General features: G+C 42.5%; 1 protein-coding gene across 1 annotated transcript in view; it reads right to left on the reverse strand.

The window, feature by feature from the left end:
* Positions 1 to 14459, reverse strand: part of LOC139701000 (thrombospondin type-1 domain-containing protein 4-like) — a 202356-nt gene extending 187897 nt beyond the window's left edge. Inside the window, exon 1 of the mRNA XM_071599559.1 lies at positions 14008 to 14459. Within this exon, the coding sequence (XP_071455660.1) occupies positions 14008 to 14061 (54 nt within the window). The 5' untranslated portion in view covers positions 14062 to 14459. The remainder of the gene's footprint in view (positions 1 to 14007) is intronic.
* Positions 14460 to 18750: the final 4291 nt, after the last annotated feature.

The following is an 18750-nucleotide window of genomic DNA, read 5'->3' on the forward strand; positions in this document are numbered from 1 at the left end:
ATTAGGGTCTTCAACTAACCATTGTGCCTCGGAATATGTGCGATTAGTTTTTCTCCTTCTCTTGTCAGCGTCTTCCTTAGACCTCTCACCAACTCCTTGAAGGACTTCATCATTAATCACTCTGTCGGCTCGTTTTAATTTCATCATTCTTCGGTAGCACCATACTTTCAGCTCTTCTAATTTTCTCTGACTCAGAAATATTTATCTTATTCATTTTTTTGCTCAGCCCTCGGTGGATTAATATCCGACCCGGTAGTGGTCACGAGATCACCGTCGGGAGACTACCTCGATCAAGTTCCTACTTAAGAGATGAGAAAATCGGACTCTACTGCACATGATGTACGTATAGAGGGGCTTTTTCGATAAACGACTTCCAATTAAAGTTTGTTTTGCTCCACCTGTATAAAAAATGATTCCAAAAGAGAAGTGCGAGCTTACTAAGAATATATTTATAAGAATACTATATTTAAAACAGCCAAACAATTTAGGAGAAATGCACCTTGAACGAAAATATTAGAATTTTCCACTATTTAGAAGAACTTTATAGGTTAGTAATATTCGTATGAAGACACAAACTCGCTCTCTTTATGGTGGCATTATAACAAAAAAAATATCCCTCCAGGCCCTTTTTACGGCACGTTTTTTTCTCTGTCCTCCCTGATTCTGGACGCACAACTTGGCCTTGTAATCTTACCTAGTGTTGCATGGACAAGGGAATATTCACCGTGTTCTCCTGCAAACTGTTGGCGTGAAATGCATGGTGAAAGCGGGCGAATATTTATTTCGTATTTAAACAAAAAGGGAACTCAAACAGACCTACAATAGAAATTTGTTTCGAGAGCAAACCTTTTTTAAAAAGACTCCCCTTGAATTCCCATTATTAAAATATACCTATTTCATGTCTCGCCTCTCAGTGCGGTGGGAGAAACGGAAACCAGAAGGGGGACGAGACAGAAAAGGTATGCGAAACACGAGGTGTGCGCGAGAAAAGAAATAGAGCGAGAAGAATGAAAGGGATTTACCGTTGTGCCCTTTGCTACTAAGGTCAAAACGAAGGCCAACATAGTCTTCTTAATCAGAAATGACCAACTCCCCTCACTTTAACTTTCCCATGGTAGAGTACACTCCTTGGAGTCTCCTTGCTGTTAGCTGGGAGTAACGTCATGGATTTGAATGACGACACCCAATAATGGGTAATTTTAGAATCGTAGTTCGTCCCGAATTCTCTCTGTTTTTGTCATAGAAGGAGAAACATGAAGTGGTCAAAAATTTTCCTCTGGGCATTATGAACGTAGGATGATATGAAGAGTGCGGTATTTCGAAAGTCCTGTGAGAGAGAAAAGGTTGAAAGAGAGTGGAGGAGACCCATGACGTTTGAAAACGCAAGAGAAAAAATCCAGTTTGACGTCACTGTCAACCTAATTTAGAGATCGAACAGAGTTGCGAGGGGGGGAAGAGAAGTTTACCGTTTTGCACAACCGAATAGCAGCGGCATTCACATTGAGCCGGCCGACCCTTATCTTAACGTTCCACTGCGCTCTTCGACGGAGGCATTCTTGCTCGATGCACCACTCGTTGACCATCGATCCACTATCGATTAGCTCCATCGGGTGCTTTAGCGCGGCGCATGGGATCCGTGCACCCGTGTTCGCCGTGGGCCTACACGACAAGACCCCTCCGCCGATTAAAAGAAAAAAACAAAATTACATAGAAATGTAGGATCATTTTTTTTTAATTTTCAAAAATCTCCCTAGGAATGAGTGAAAACTTTTGTGAGAGGCGGCGCGCGGACCGGAAATTAGAAAATCAAAATTTCAACCGGGACCCACGAAGGTGGAGCATTTTCAATCTCTTCGTTTCTGGCCCCTTGCATATTTTCTGAGGAAATTGCTTTTACGCGGGCGAAATTTAATTGGCGCAGTTAAATCCGCCGACGGAGCTATGGGAGGGGAAAAAAGACAAGGTCAATGACGCGATAATTCATCCCTAAAATATATAGCCACCAAGACTGCTCGAGAGTTAGATGACTACTGCTGAGCAACATTCGAGATCCACGTCAACGATTTAGGAAGGAGAGTTTCATTTCGAGGCACACCGCCAGATTTTTCACGAATCTCAACCGGAGCCCTATCGTACAAATGTTGATCGCGTGATTACATATCATTGGTATGTTATGATTCACGATGGTGGGATTCATCCGAGGTGCAACACGAAACTATTAAGGGGGATACCGGATCGCAGTGCCATAGGAAATTTCACAAGAGTCGTCGTTCAGTTCACCCTCGCATTAGACCACCGATTCGTTAAATTCTGATTGGAGTTTAAACTAAACCTTAATTTATGTCGACGTAAGAGATTGAATTTACAATTAAGAGTAACTATATAAAATTTTGATGTAATATTCACCATTCAGGGTGTAATTTTAAAGAAACTCTGATTTCAAAAGCATAAGGCATGCCTTAACAAGCTGGAAAATGTATGATTTAGCATATTATGAGGGTGAGATAGCGAGACTCTCCGTAAAAAAAATTTCTCATATATTAATCATTGTATGCCTCCCAAGTGAACGTTTGACGACAAAGAAAATTTCTTACTAGACATTTTTAGCTCAGTCGTAGTCAAATGACGTTTGACAGATCAGTCTGGTTGCAAAAGAACAGTCCTTTAATTATGTGCTGCTATTTCCGTCCTATTTTACGCTTATTCTAAAACATTTTGTGGATCCGTAAGATTCGAACCGGCTCCTCCTCCCCTTTCACGTAATTACGTTGCGTCCATAATATCATGAGCCACCTTTTTCTAACAGAAAGGAGAAGAATCGCCTTTAAGTTTGACGAAAGCGTTTTTCACAATCTTTATATTCCTTTCAATCATGTATTTCTACTGAAAAATTCACCACATTAAAACAGTTCTTTTTCTATACTTTAATTGCGTTTGAAAAAAAGATTGAAACAAAACAAATATGTAGGACTCCCTTTTATAGGTTGAAATATGCTTGAAATATTCTGAAATGGCATTTTATTTTGTGTCAAAATTCGCAACGTGTTCTTTGGTGACCAAGGATTATTAAAATTGTTTTTCTGTAACGTCTGAGATATGCAATAATAAATCATCTTACGTAAGATTCCTTCTGAAATCTCCTCCCGAGAGAACATTTAATGAAATTGTATACCCCGCCATAGTTCACGGGAATCCTTACGTAGGACCTCATGAGAGAACAAAATCGAAACGCAAAGTAAAAATATCATCGCTTACGGGGCACACAAACATTTTTCATAAAGTAAGTTATCCTATGAGATGGAAGGCCATGAGAAGTAATTGGGAACCGGCTTCACGTAATTATTATTGCTAGGTGAGAATTTAGCTACGGAAAAGTAACGGGTAGGGAATCTAAAGAGAAGGCCAGGGCTAAGATTAGAGTAAACGAAAGGAGGCATTAGAGCCTATAATTTACCGTCCATTTTGAGAGACAGCTTTGAAAAAATGGGAAGCGCTATTAACAAGGTACCCAAGTTGAGAGCCAGGATTACCGATACGTGACAGGGACGTGAGTCAAGATGTAAAGAAAATATTAGTGAAAACGGACGCGTGGCGTAGCATGATTCATTCATGAATGGCTATGAATTCTAGTCTTTCAGGAAAAAAGGTCGACCTAGATTTTAGGTTTTCGTGCGCGGGTTTCGAGGAGGTATGAGGAAAACGAATTGGATAGAGTGAAGCCGATGAAGCACGTGTTAATGTCGTCGGGAATACAACACGGTGCTGGGAAAAATTCTTAGACGATGCGAGAAGTGGATAGGAGAGATATTGAATGATAATCAATTGTGCACTGAAGAGCACGGCAATAGGAAAAAAGTTGGGTAGGCAGGGATTAGGAAGGAAGGGATGAGAAATTTTTGAAAGTTCAAAAGAAAATGCAGCTTTAGACGAAGAAGGAAACAGTAAACAAAAAGAGATTTACTTTTTGTTAACATGCTTTAAAAGCCCGCTTGACAAATTTGATAGTTTCAGGATCCGTCCAATACTCGTACATTTATTTAATGTACGAGTTGTGCCAATGATTATGATACAAACGATGATGATACCGCCATCGCTACCCGAAATCTAAGACCCCAGTGTGCGCTCAAAGCATTTCACTGTGTCGAATCTTAATTTCTGGCTTTTACCCTCATTGCTGTGGTGCACTCATCACCCTCCAATTTGGCATACCTTGCGTCGCACCTCGATATAACTACAGGCCTCACAATTCATGGAGAGTGAATGAACTTAACGGTTCGACAGTTATGAAGCGATCCAGTTTAAATAATAACATAGACAATTTACTTCCGCAAGACAAAATGTGACACTGAAAGAATGTTGGGGTGATTATATCGTGCCTTCGAAACTTTAGACTCATGACCGAAGACCTACCATCAATAAGCTAACGGTCACTTAAATTTTCACCCCGTCTTAGTGAGGGTGATATATATTTTGGATTTGCCAATGCGAAAAAAAACATCGAGCGGTTTACATAAAATTGAGAAAAAGCAGTTAAGTGGATACCTACTAGCCAAACTCGTTTCGGTGTCACAAAATGTTGTTCATTGTGAAATTTATGTAACAATACTCCTCAGATTCAGTTTTTGTGCCATATCAGTCCCCTTTTCAAATGAACGATTGACAATTAGAAATAACTCCAACGGCGAATATCTTCCCATGGGGATGTAAATAAGAATTGGCTACATCTTTTCACCGTTCCTTCCCTTAGACGGGGAGAAATACGTGGCACTCCAAACCGTGTGGCCACGAGAAACACGATTTCCTTTCCCTCCACAAATACGGTACTGGGGCGAGCCCATCCCCTCCCAACTCCGAGGGCGCTCGCGGGGTCGAAACCGGTCGCGTGCGCCTATAATTTTCATAAAGTGCCGATGAGCCCCTTTCGCCCCCTTCATCCCCATCCCTCCCACCACCCTTCCCCCCGGCATGAAAAAAGAGAATTCGATTTCTTTATCCGCCCGCAAAATAAAAAAAAAGATCGGGGAGCAGCACCCTCTCTCGAGCACGAAGACGAAAATTACGAAGCGCCGGGAACGCAAAGAAAACTCAAGGCGGGACGCGGAAACAAGATTACGGGAGGAGGTTGAGGTGGAGAGACGCCCTCTCTCTTTTTATTTTGCGCCCATGCACCCATCCATCCTCCCCCCCGTGGATATTGGTGGAATTTGCATGGGGCAAACGGCCCAAGTCGGTCGTATCGGCCGTTAGCACTAATGCGATCGACCGAGCGGCGGCCCCGAACGCCGTCTCCCACCCTCGCTCTCTCCAGGCCTCTATCACCACCGCCTCGCCCCATATCGCGAGGGAGATGCCTCCGCACGCTCGTGCCATTGGAGCGTGACCTCACGTCGACATTTAGAGAGGAGGGAGAAGAGAGAGAGGGAAAGGGACATTCAAATGCATCATACTCCTCCCCCAAACCCCGATCACGCCCGCCTCGTAAAACTTAATCCACCCCACGACCCACGGGGATATTCCCTTAGGGAGATCTAGCGGATGGATAGATAACTCATTAACTTAATTTTTAGGGAGGTGGGAGTATATGTCTCTGCTACCTTATGCTGAATTCAAACCAAATGAAACCCAGATATCTTGGTAAAACTAAATAATAACACCACGGAAATGTATAAGGTCCAATTTTCCTATACTCTTGGATGACATTTTATGGATGTGGCAGCATGGCGGTCTAAAAATTTGGCATATCAACAGTGAAGAAAGTTTCACCAAACGAGCGTCTGGGTAGTATTCCGATGTTAAAGTTGTAGGAGGGAGTAACTTCACATTATATTCGATGTTTTCAGGCTTAACTTTGTGGAAAATCCATCATAACTGAAGTAAAGAACACACTGCATCTTCCCGCCCATTGTGACGTGGAAATTTGGAAATTGGTGGAAAGATGCTTTGTTTTTCAACTTCATATTATTCAGATTTCACACAACCTTGCGCTGGTAGAGATTTACAAGGAAATGTAAGTATATAATAGCATGCATATTACACAGTAAAGTATCTTGCATTGGAGCTCATGCACTAATTTTTACTATCACATGTTCATCAACTATCTTAGAATTCATATACCAACATATGCAAGATATCTGAGCATGGAAAAATAAGCATGTCAACAGCACTTGCAATAACCGAGTTCAGCCGTCCCGGTTCTTTGAACCCGTATACAAAATTTGAGCAGTTTTTTCAGTTCATATCCTCATTTTATACAGTTTTCCTTGAGCTGGACTTATTAAAAACGTCTTGTGTGGGCTCAGGTAAGAGAAAAATGAATATTTAAATTGCGCGCTCTTTATTAAAAACAGTTCTGAAACAAAAAAATTCCGAGGGTAGGGGAGTATGGGACAGCGAAGCAAGCAAACTAACACCTTACCGAGTCAGTCCGTTGAGCATTCCTCCCTCACACCTTCCAGGGCTCAAGGGCGGCTTCGCTCCCTTCCCCGTCCCCTGCCGCCCTCTGCACCGCACAAACATTCCCCTCTCGCACTCCAATCATCCCGTCCAAGCCCCCGCCATCCCCCTATCCACCGGGGTTCGCGCCTCGTGCCCATGCATACATCCGCCCGCGCGCGATGCCGGTCATGCTTACAGGATAGGAAAACCCCTCCCTCCCTCAACACACCCATCCAAAACAACATTCTCCCTTTCGCCCTCTCCATCCCATCCCCTTTCTCTCTCTCTCTCTCTCTCTCTCTACAGGTCCATTGTGCTGGAATCCCGGGCGGAGATGTTCCAAAGGGAGGGGGTGAGGAGACAGATAGCATCTCTCTCCCGCATGGAGGCTACCTGCAGAGTGGGAGGGAGGAGTGTTATGTTCGTGCTTGGATGTGTTAAGGGGAGTGGGGGGGGGATGGTGGGTCGACGTCCCGCGCCGATCGGGGCGCTACAGACTGCGCACCCCATCCAGCTCCTGGAACGAGGAGCCAGCCCAATCCACGTACTGCTGTTTCGTGCCAGCTGAAAGGGCCGATGTCTCTCGGGAGAGAGTCGCCGATGTGGTCATAAATAATCTAAGAAATGCTGGTACTTATCTCTTCGCAAATTGATTGGTCGAAATGAACAACACACTGATTCTTTATGTCGGATGAAAATGTAGGAGAATGCAGATGCTTGAATGAAATCAAATTGATTCATAGTTTATAAAAATATGCCTCCCATCCTTTAATTGCCCAGGAGATTAAAGGAGCATTCCCCTGCTTTAATGGCAATGATGACTTCTGTGATTTATCATTGGTTATTTCCTGTAATTCTTTCCTATCCATGCCAACTAAGATAGTCAAAGTTTTTCAAAAAAGTAGTCGAGCCGTTTTAATTTTTTAAATTTCTTGATATCCGAACCACAAGAATTATATTTATTATGTACATTTAATATTTCATAACTTATATTACATATAGGATATATATGGGATATATATTACCTATAGGATAGCTCATACGATGGCGATAAAAGGTTAAAACTGGTGACGCAATGTGTAATACACCAAATAACTTTGGAGGATTTTTTAAATACCCTCTGTTGAAATTAAATCGCATTATCGAAGCTATCAAATTCCTCTCCGAAAGTAAAACATAAAAATGAATCAGAAAACGGTTGGTTGGCCGACAGGAAATATGGTATTTATATGCAGATAGTAACTTTTGTCCGGTGAATGAAACACTGGCCACTTATATCCGTATTCCCCAATGAAAGGCAATTTTCCTTGTTTTTCTCGGAACTTTCTGCCTTCCCGCAAGCTGAACAAGAGCAAGATAATGAGAATACAATAACCGGCGGCCCGAGGGAGTCGCGGATCAAAATTTCCTCAGGCATGATCGACCAGATAAGGTCCACGAGCCACGGGGGAAAAAAGCCGACTAGAGTTCTGGAAGTGGTTCTCACCTGCGCAAAACTAACATCGAAAATCACGTCTGCTCTCCTCCCCCATGGTGCCGACTACATAAGATTTGGTCCTCTTGGAAAGTAAGTGACAAAGGTCTATTTCTATAACAACTTGTATAAATTCCGTCGGAGGGACTGAGAGCAATATTCACCGAGATCATCCGAGCGTATGCTCAGGCTTAAGTCTCACACTGTTGTGAATTTGAGTCGGGAAGAACTTGAGAAATGGAATTTTTAGGTTAATCACCTCTATTTTTTGTCTAATATACTTTAGGTACGGTTTTATGGCAAAACAAAATGAAGGATTAAGGGAAATTTCTGATCTAATTGGGATACCCTTTTCTTTCTCTATAAGTTATCACAGTATTGAATTAGCTGAAGCAACAAAATACCTGGTGATGAAAATGTGTAATCTTAGAAGAAATATAATATTTTTTCTTTTTTGAATACAGTTTGTACTCATCCTATTCCTTTCATTATTTATGATTTAGCTGTTATAGTTATTTAATACGTTCAATAATACAAGCCTAGGCTACGTCTCACGAAGCAATATGTTTTTATTTTTTTAATTATTTATTTCCGTACCCTGCAAGCCACCTCTAGGTGGTGTAGTAGGGGGTAAATACACAACAGAATAATTTTTACCCAAACATGACCCTAACGCGGTCAAAAAATGTACCCATGATCCCTTTCCGTTCGTGAAAAAATGACATCTTAAATCTATCTGTTCTACACCTAATCTCTCCTACCGTACTACGATGGGGGTAAGAACACATTTTAAAAATCCCTGCTAAAGAGAACTCCTTCAAAGTTATGTAAGAGCTTCAACCTGTAATTAAACCTTCGCTCCGTGAGTGATTCGCAAACTAGATGCTCTTATATTTTGGATACGCTACCAATACCTTTCTTATAACAACGTTTTACAAATCCAGCTCCTCTACGTTGCACGCGATTCAATTCGAAAATTAATCCAACTTCGTGTTGATCTCATATGCTCGAAGCATATTCGTATTCTAAATGAGGCCTAACCAGCTGATGATCATATTTCTCTTTGACCTTTTCATCACATTTACCCAGTACTCTTCTAATAAATCATAATTTTTTGTTAGCTTGCTCACATATTCTCACATGCGTTTCACACATGAGAGATCGTGAGTGAGAGTAACGCATAGGTATTCAATCAAGTCTACAAATTCCATGTGAAGGTGGGTAATATATTTATGGAAAAGTTGCAATAATATAGGCACCAGTTCTTATTCGCTCTAGTATTTACTTGAAGATTTATTTCTATTGAAAAGGGATTAATTACTTATCATAGAGTATTTAGATCGGCCGGTGCACTGGAACCTGCATATGCCGAAATTGCCAAATACATTTTAAAACATTCATGGCATATTATTTAACCATGTTTTCGGTATCAAAATATTTCCGGGGTTATGACTTAAAAAATTAGGGAAATAATTTACTGCACGCGACCATGAGGGCAGGCAAAGTATATTCCAAAGTCCAAATAAAACCCGAAGTGTTTAACAACTCACAAAGTCCGAGTTCCAGTGCCTCAGCGTGCAAATAGTTGCGCATAAGAATTCCAAAACTTTGCAGTAAAACGTCCTGTTTTGTTTTTATTTCACTAGCGTGGAAAACCGTCGAAACGCTGCCTTAGCATGCGGCCCACGGGCAGTCTACTCGGGCGAGGGGGGGGGGAAGAAGCGGAGGAAGGAGGGGAGTGGTAGGGAGGGGATGGAATTCACTACCTCTCCTGGCTTCCCTTTCATAATTCATGGGATCCCCTCCTCCCCCTTTTGAGCCCGCGATCCTTTCCGTATCGCCTTCCGCACATACGCATACATACACACCGAGGGGAGTACGTGGGGAATGAATATTTTCACATTATTTTTTGGCATTCGCACTCAACGCACTCTCTCTCTCTCTCGCGTCAAAAGTCCCACGATGCCCGAGCGGATAAATTTCGGTCGGGAGGGAGAGAGAAGAAAGATTAGGGATGAGGATGAGGGGTGTCCTCTCTCACGAAGAACGCCGAATCGAATTCGATAATCAGCGGTTATCCACCCGACCCTTTATCGCCTCCAGAGCTATCTTCTGCGCGGACAATTCGACTCGCGAGCAACACCCGCAGTGTATGCGAGGGGGGAGGAAGCCGGAGTGGTGTCGTGGGGGCGGCGCAAGATGAGGGATGGGTGCGAACGGGCACAAATGCGGGGGAGGAGTGCATCATGCCCGGCGTCGTCTGGGTGCTGGTATAGATTGCCTCTCCAGCGTGCGTGTGTGAACAGAATTTCGAGATGGGCTCTCTAAGTTACGTGGTTCGGGGTAAAATAAACAATTCCGTGTGCCCATAGAGTCCATAGGCTGAACTTGGTGTGCAAACATGTAATTATGGGTGAAAATCCATTTCTTCTAGCTTCTTCTGACACCAATTATGGTTTAGTTTTTGTTGGATAGAATCCCGAGTCGCGAAAAGGCGTTGAAAACACTTTGAAAGCCATACCTGCATTACATTTTTTTCAGTCGAAGTAATTTAGTCCGAAGTTTTATGAGAAGTTTCAACTGCTAACCGAAGACGAACGAGTGCATAGTTTATTTAGCGTCTTCTGATTTCGCCTGCGGAAATTATGCAAAGGAAACCCATCGGTGCACCGGGCACTTTACGTAGCGACGTGGACGACCTGGTCTATTTCGCTTTTCTCAAGACTCTCCACAGCTAAGGATAATGCTAGTGTTTGGTTAATGAAGATCTCTCAAGAGGAGAATTGAAAAATGACCCCCTAAAACAGTCTCTCGAGGGATATTTTTAAAAGGTACGATCAAGAATTTTTTATTCGTATCTGTGGAAATATTTACTCCATTTATATTGTCACCTAAATGTGTAATGTACTTTAATATATGGCGTGAGTTTCATTGACTTGACTTCAGTATTGCGTTCAGCGGTAGCCGATATAAGTTCAAACATGCACAGTTCCCCCCCTACTCCTGGTTCTGATGAAATACATCTACGTGCTTTCCACGAAGGTGTACTATATACCAATTCACCAACGAGATGATTATAGTTTGATTGTTTATACGCTTGGTAAATTTATTAAAGGGGATTTAGTAAAGGGGAACAGAAATATGTTGGAATAACATATTTTCGGGATCATTCCGCAAATTACACAAATACCGAATGTTTAACCCATGATGACGTTTCCTTTTGCATGCTCGATTTTGGTAAAAAATCAAAAATTATCGAAGGTTAAAAATATTATAACCATACCATGGTAGTATCACAATCATAACAAGAAGTAAAATACTATTGAACGGTTTTTACACATAAAAACAACAATCTTTGGGATACGCATGGTACAAAAGTAAAAATGAAGTCATTTCCATCCAAACCATTGTTTAATTTTTGAATGGTGAAGGAGACCCTTTGGAAGCATCGTTAAAAATAAATCGTAACTAATGAATATTAAGTTAAAATGGCCCCTCAACTTAGAAACGTGTTCTCGGGGCATACTTTTTCCCTAAAAGTATGCCGTCGAAGTGCTCACTCGATATTTTCTACAAATACGGAAATGGAGGAGAACTGTTATGAACATCAATGTGCCGATAGTGAATCTCTGAGCTCCCGTGGCAACTTAACGGACGCCCGACACGAACGAGAGAGCCACTCAATCAAATGCGAGCAAAGAGGTGTGACCGGACGAGAGAAAGAATTGGAATAGCCGGCGAGAAGGAAAACCGGGAGCCAAATGGAGACTTACATCCATACCTTTGCTCGCGATGGGATCACCCCGCCGGGGCCAACCCCGGGGGGCAAAAGGAGTGGTCGTGTACCGGTCGTCGGGCGGGAACCATAAACCATAAAATACCGGAATGTATGCTAAAAATATGTTAATGATACGGCCCCGAATTCTTCAAATCGTCCAGAAGAAACATCGGTCCGCAGAAGCATTGACGAGTCCCGTGACTTCGGAGAGTTATTATACCTACACGGAGCGGAGGAAGCTTGAACGACTCGGAGAGAGACAAATGATTTAACCGCGACACCCGTGGCCGAATTGGCATGCGTGTGGGTGTGAAGTCGTGTGGGCCGTCTCTTGGCGTGGTTCAAAATTTTTACGGCATCCTTTTGTTGCTCGGCCAAAATAAACGACGAAAAGGAATGAACAAAACTTTCCAAAAATTGGCAGAGCGGAGTGCAACGTTTAGAATCCCTCTGCTCTTAATTGATGAATAAATACATCTCTCTCGGATGAAAAGTATTTTTCATCTCCTCGAGAGAGCTTAAATAGAATGTGTGGCATAACAGGGAGGCTTCATTAATAAAAATTAATTCTCTGCCATTAAGTTTTTCCTTTCAAGAATGATTTAAGAATCCGGAAATAGCCTCTTTTATGTGTGCTTTTCTGCTCGTTACTGTTCTATATTAAAAGCTGGAGCATGAACAACTCGAGATAAATATTTTTATTTCCGGAAATACCGAGCGTTTTAAAACCCATGAAGTAAGATCAGAGAGTCACTAAAGGCTTCAAAAGATCAGCTAGTCCACATATCAATGCTAATTTTTTAAATAAAAAGTTTAACAAAATAATTTTCACGGTTAATAATAATAAAGTTATTCGATAAATGTAGAAAATTGTAATGCCTGATGGTTAAAAAAACGAAAAAATACCCTGCTAGCTATTCGAAAATCGATTGTATCGCTGGGGTATTGTTTTGTAAGAAGGCGTCCAGCGATCAACACACCTGCGTATTGGTAGATTCCGCTTTTGATACACTTCTTTTCTCTTGTTCCCGGAAACTTCATCACCAAGTAAAAACGTACGATTTTGAGCTCCGATTGACTAGATTTTAGCTTCTTATCGTAGGGAATAATTAAAACTTTCACTAGAATTTCATTTTCAGAATTACGCCAAGTCATTTAGTGGCTACGGAGACGTTTATCGAAAAAATATTGAATATCCTACGAAGAAAAGAAAAGTTGTGTGTTGAATCAAGCCTAAGGATTACTCCAGTTCGATTTGTTTTCTCTATACTACTGCCATTGTGTCCTCCTACGGCAGGCGTCATCGCAACGTGGTGCCACTCAACTTGGAGCATAGGGATTGAATGGGATGCCCGGTGAAAATTGAAAAGGCGGACATTAGGGGGGTGCGTGGTGGCCAGCGCACCTCGCTCTCACTGATGCGAGTGCCACCCAGCCTCCCTCTCCACACCACGCCTGCGTGCGCTCACTAAAGGCCTTCCCAACTATTTTCGGAAACAATGGGAGATAAGAGAATCCCCGCTGAAGCAAACAAACGAACTTGCATACAAACAAAAGAAGCGGGGCACTTACACACGGACCCAAATCATAAATCTCTCCTCCTCTCGCACACGCACGCACCTCGGCAAAGCAATCCCAATCCTTCGTTCTCGAGTTTTGCTCTAGAAACAAATATCCCGTTCACATTCCCCTCTGGACATAACGTATCGACCGAAAGAACCTGAGGGAACTGCGCAACTTCTTCCGGCCATTAAAAATTTAAAACAAATTCATTTTTGTTATCGAGAGTATTGTACGACGCAAAGATTGCAATTACTTTACTGAGGGAAGAAATCATACCAAGAAACTAATCCTATCACCTATATCTCTTTCTTCGATCTAGAGAGTACAAAAATAAGACGAGCCAACGAAATCGAAGCATGTAGAAGTTTGTGGCCTCTGAACAAAAACAGTGATGAAGTCAATGCATGCATTTCACGGCAGAAGCCGATCTGAGGCTGTTCGATGAGGAAAGTATTAGTTTAAAAATATTATTTTTTCATTAATCATCACACGGTTCATAAAAATACCCAAAAAGATAGCAATCTAAAAAATAATCACACGCCGATTATTAACGAAATTATTTTCTTTAAAATCATACACTAAGCAAGAAAAGGGACGCGAGCTATCTCACTCTTCGAAAATACCTTGTATCCATCTCTCCGGAACAGAATGAACACCAATGCGATCATAAATCATATCAAACGCATGCCAGTGAACCGAAAATGATTCTGAATTTCCAACGACGAACCCATTTGAGCAGGGGGCATAACACGCTTACCTCCATAACCACCCCCGTGAGCACCAGCACCATTGCCGCCGTCCGCGACGTCATCCTGCACGGTCCCCCTGGCGCCACCTCGGGATGGACTGAAAAGGGAGTCGAACTCGCTGCCGTGCAACTCCCTCTCTTCCCCTTAGTGCAGCGGTCCCGCTCGACCGACGATCAAAAGGGCGAGCGTCCTAACCCTCCGGCGAGAGCAGAAGGACAGGGAGCAGATACGGGGGTTTATAGGCAAGAGTCCAGCGAAAACTCTCGCGGGCACGTCGCCGGCGTCGGCCGCGGTCGGTATCGGCAGTCGGCCTCGAATCTTCCTCTTTCTCTCCCGCGGTCCGTTCTCGATCTCCCGGCGTCCGGGGGACGAATGCGCCAGGACGATGCGGCGGAGGACGACAAGTGGTGCAGGGGGTGGAGGTACACCGTGGGGGGGATGAGGGAAGGAGGGACACGAGAGAGGGAACAGTTGAATTGGGGTGGGGCACGGACGAGGGAGGGGAGGGCGTGTTCGGGAAGGGGGGTCAAACTCGGGAGGGAAACAGATGAAAAGGAGATGGAATGGGGCAGGGGCGGCCTGGCGTGCGGGAGGGGGGCGACGGCGGAGGGAGGAGGGAGTGTGGGAGAGTAGAGTGAGCGAGCAACAGGTGCCTCCGTTCTACCGTTGTGTTCCGCAACGATAGCGATGCAAGCGGGGACTGACAAACTTCGTGTCGGTGTGGATCGACTTCTTTCCTCCCCCTCACTCTCTCCCACTCCTCCTCCCCCTCCACACGTCTCCTCACGCCCGCCCTCCCTCCCTCGATACAACCTCGTAGCGCGACGTACGAACACGGATTGGGGCGGTGCCGGCCACACATCTTCGACGTCGAAGGTGTTAGGAGGGGGTGAGTGGATGGGGTGAGAAGCGAGGAAGGAGCTTTAGAAGGGTGGGATGGAGTCCAATTATTTCGACGCGGTTGAGGACAATTATTTTGGATGCGCCGAGGAGATAGGTTACGGTACACAGGAGAGGTTTTGAACGGCATTCCGAGAATATTCGGGTCTCATAGAGAGTGGTCAGATACCGCATTGAATTTCCATCTATTCACAATCGAAACTTGTCTTCATGGGAGATCGCCGAATTATGGCAGTAACCTAAGTACAGTTTTATGAAACTATCATGTCTTTGACGATTAAGCGCGTTATGCCCTGCATCGAACTACTCAACCCGATCGGTTTCAATAGCAAGCTAAGCCTTACGGAGTGCGTATTGGCAAAACCAGGATAGAAAAGTTCCCTTAGCTGGGCCGCTATTCTGTTCCCCATGAAGTTCTAGCACCCAGAAGATTATGAATATTCAAGCGGTGTTCCCGAAGGAACACCAGGGATATGAAATCGGGAAGCTCCAGTGAATAGCTTACTTCCGGTTGAAGAATCTTGCGGGGGTTTGAGGGTAATGTCCCCTTCTTCTCTCAAAGACGCCTTTCGTGATACCATTTATCCTTTATCCGGTTCCAAAAAATTGACTAGCATAACAAAACACCCAAAAATTAACAAAACTGATTTTGACGAAACTGGTACATAAAAATTGTTAGTGGTTTCAGTTTCCTCTTTTTCTTCCGCTCAACATTGTGGTCAGAGAACCGTTTTTCGTCACCGTAAAATGCATTGGATAAAGTTACCAAAAACTAACCGTAAATGGCTTTTTAAGCCCAAAGAATTGCGAATATTTGTCAAATTTTTCATTGGTAAGTTATAATTTCTGCCTAAAATCCGTTCCGTAATGTGGATGGATAAGCAGAAATTACACTCATCTGACTTCAGAGTAGTGGCTAACATACAAGTGAAATCTACTTGCCAAACCCAAGAATGGAGCACAGATTTTAGGCGCTACAATCACTCGCTCTTGTCACCACAGAAGTTATATTCCATTGCCAATGATTACTCCTTTCCATAGGGATTCATTTGCTAAAAGCTTAAATAGCAAACGAAGGTAATAAGATCTCAAGTATTTTTAAGGATCAACAAGGTAACCAGTATTGTGATTAAACAAATTTAGCTAGATTTTTCCATACTATTTTTTCCAATGACAAATTTAGTTATGGCCAATGATAATAAATTAATAGAGCATGTTGTATTATATATAGCAAAGGCATGGGATTGAACATGAGGTCGAAGAATACAAACAAATGTGCTGGATGAATTAGTTGTAATTTATCATTACAAAACTGCATCTTCAACTTTAGAGAAACGTTGTCCAATATCGGAAATTGAATAGTTACGTAACTCATGTCTGAATTATTTAAAATGACTATGCCTCCCTCGTATAGTCATTCTTGATAACTAACCACTCCTCGATCACTATTGTGATTGACGACACTATAAAACACCATTGAGGTGGCCTTTGCAGGGAAATGAGTAATTTTTTGCATGACATTAAGATTTATTCCATCATATATCTCCGTCGTTAAGGATCCATAATGGTGTTTTGATTATAAATTCCTGTTTTGAATACAAGGTGCTCATCTAATAGATAATTTTTCAAGTTAACCAGAGAGATGTTGCAAGGAAATTTGTGACTTAGCCAAAGGACGGCGGAAGATTCCCCGAGGGAAGGCCTGCCACGCTTTAAATTGAAGAAATATAAGATATTAAAAAAAGTGAGACTTTTTTGCTGTGATTGGATAGTAATTCACCCATGATCATGACGTGCTTACAACATTGAGATATGAGTAAGAAATGGAAATTACTATGGTCGGCAGCACTCAGCAAAAACATGGTAGCGCGTCATGGGGATGAGATATGTTGACGTTTCAAAATGCAATTATAGAAAAATTTCCTCGAAAATTATTTTAGATAGCTAATGACCGCTATGCATCTCTTCAGCAGCAGTTCGCACCATGCTAGTGTGCACTTTTATCGATTTCCAGCACCGTGTTTCAAAAAACGCCGTGGGGCATCTTCACTTGCGTGAGAGGCGGATCTCCTTAGAGAAAATCTCCACGCTTACCTACGTCAGGGCCATTAAATGAATCTGTGCATCGAACGTAATGGTTGTAATTACATGAGGTCGATTAAATTCGTTACTTTCTCCTGGTGAACACTTAATAAGTAAGCACTCGCCGTAAAAAGGTATTTATATCGCATTTGGATAAAAATGAGAGAAAAACGAAGGCAATGAAGCTCTCTAGACGAGGAAGGCTAAGATAAGCATAAAAGCTAAGGGACATAAGATGGAGCAGGTACAGCAAGTTCACCTTAGAAGTGTTTTGGATGAAAGTGGACGAACTGGTAAGGACATAAAGGATTACATTAGGTGAAGAAGCTTGAATAAATAGGAAGGAATTAATTACAACAGCATTGCATATGGGTATAAAGAAAAGATTAGTGAAAATCTTGATATGAAGAGTAGTTTCTACCCTGCGGAAATTTAGGCGTGAAAGAAGAGGATGAGTGTAGAGGGGAAGATTTTAAGTACTGGGCACGAAGAATGGAAAAATATATATGGATGAAAAGGAAAATAGAGGAGGAAGTACCAAGTACGGTAAAGGAAGAACGAGGTTTGTTGGGAGACATTCAAAGGAGACGGGAGCTACTCGTATAGATGTATAGCAATTTGATTGGCGATGGAATGTCGAAGAGAGCGATCGAGGGGAGAATGTTAGGCAGGGGAGGTGGGAGGAGGACAAGAATGAGGATAAGGATTTGGAAAGGAATGAGTAGTAGTAGTTTTGATGGGAGGCGACCGACAGCTAAGGTCATTTGCGCCATAGGGGAAGGACAGGAAAGGATGAAGGGTGGAGAGAAACCCGGCGTCGGCATTAGCCTACTCTTTACGAAAGGCGCCAAGGGGTCCGCGGCTTAACGTCCCATCCGACGGACGGCGTACTCACTCAAAGTGCCCTCCACAAAGCACCTCAAGTAGGGATCGAGATACCTCTGAAAAATATTCAACACCGCCGGGATTTGAACCCACGCCCTCAGGGTGGGAAGCCAGTACGTTAGCCCCCGCACCATCTCGATCCCCGGAAAGGAATGAAGGGAAGCAGAAAATAAACTTAAGTAATCGAAGAAAGCGTAACTTTGGTGTAGGGTTTGATATTTTGTCATGTTCGGTGCGGCATATAAATGTACCCGTAGCAGCAGTTAGCCAGCGTGTCCATCAAAATACTACAATAAACGGTGGAATACAATTAATAATAAAAATATACCTAATGCCGATCAAAACATCACGAAATCGGGCATGATGGAAGCGAAAAATAATTGTTGGAATGCAGAAAAACATTATTATAGATGTTTGAAGTTATGGGTAAAAACATTGATAGTCTGTTTTTGTGGAAACTGACTAAATAATTAATGCATAAAATAGATTATGACGTAAGAGACATATCTCGTTTAAATAAAATTGTAATAGCTCATGTACCTACTTATGAATTTAAAAAGATTATTACCGCTGCTAGTAGGTGGGTTCATTAGTTAGGACGATAGAAATAAGAAAAATATTATATCTCAAATCAAAGGGCCCTATTACTTGATTTTAATTTTGAGAAAAAAAACAGCTTATAAATATTCTCAAGTCATGAAATGTAAATGCTATCACATTCGAATACGTTACTCCAAGTTATTTCTCCGTTTCGCATTATGATTTTTACCTATGTGCAAAAAGGTTTTCAACATCTACAGAAATGAAGCTTGTCAAATCATTGTTTTCGATTGATTGCCGTCCCAATAACGAAAAATTACATTTGGAGCGAATTCATCATATAT

The sequence above is a fragment of the Hetaerina americana genome, unplaced genomic scaffold, assembly GCF_022747635.1.
Source record: "Hetaerina americana unplaced genomic scaffold, ioHetAmer1.1.p SCAF_1, whole genome shotgun sequence".
In the NCBI taxonomy this organism is placed as follows: domain Eukaryota; kingdom Metazoa; phylum Arthropoda; class Insecta; order Odonata; family Calopterygidae; genus Hetaerina; species Hetaerina americana.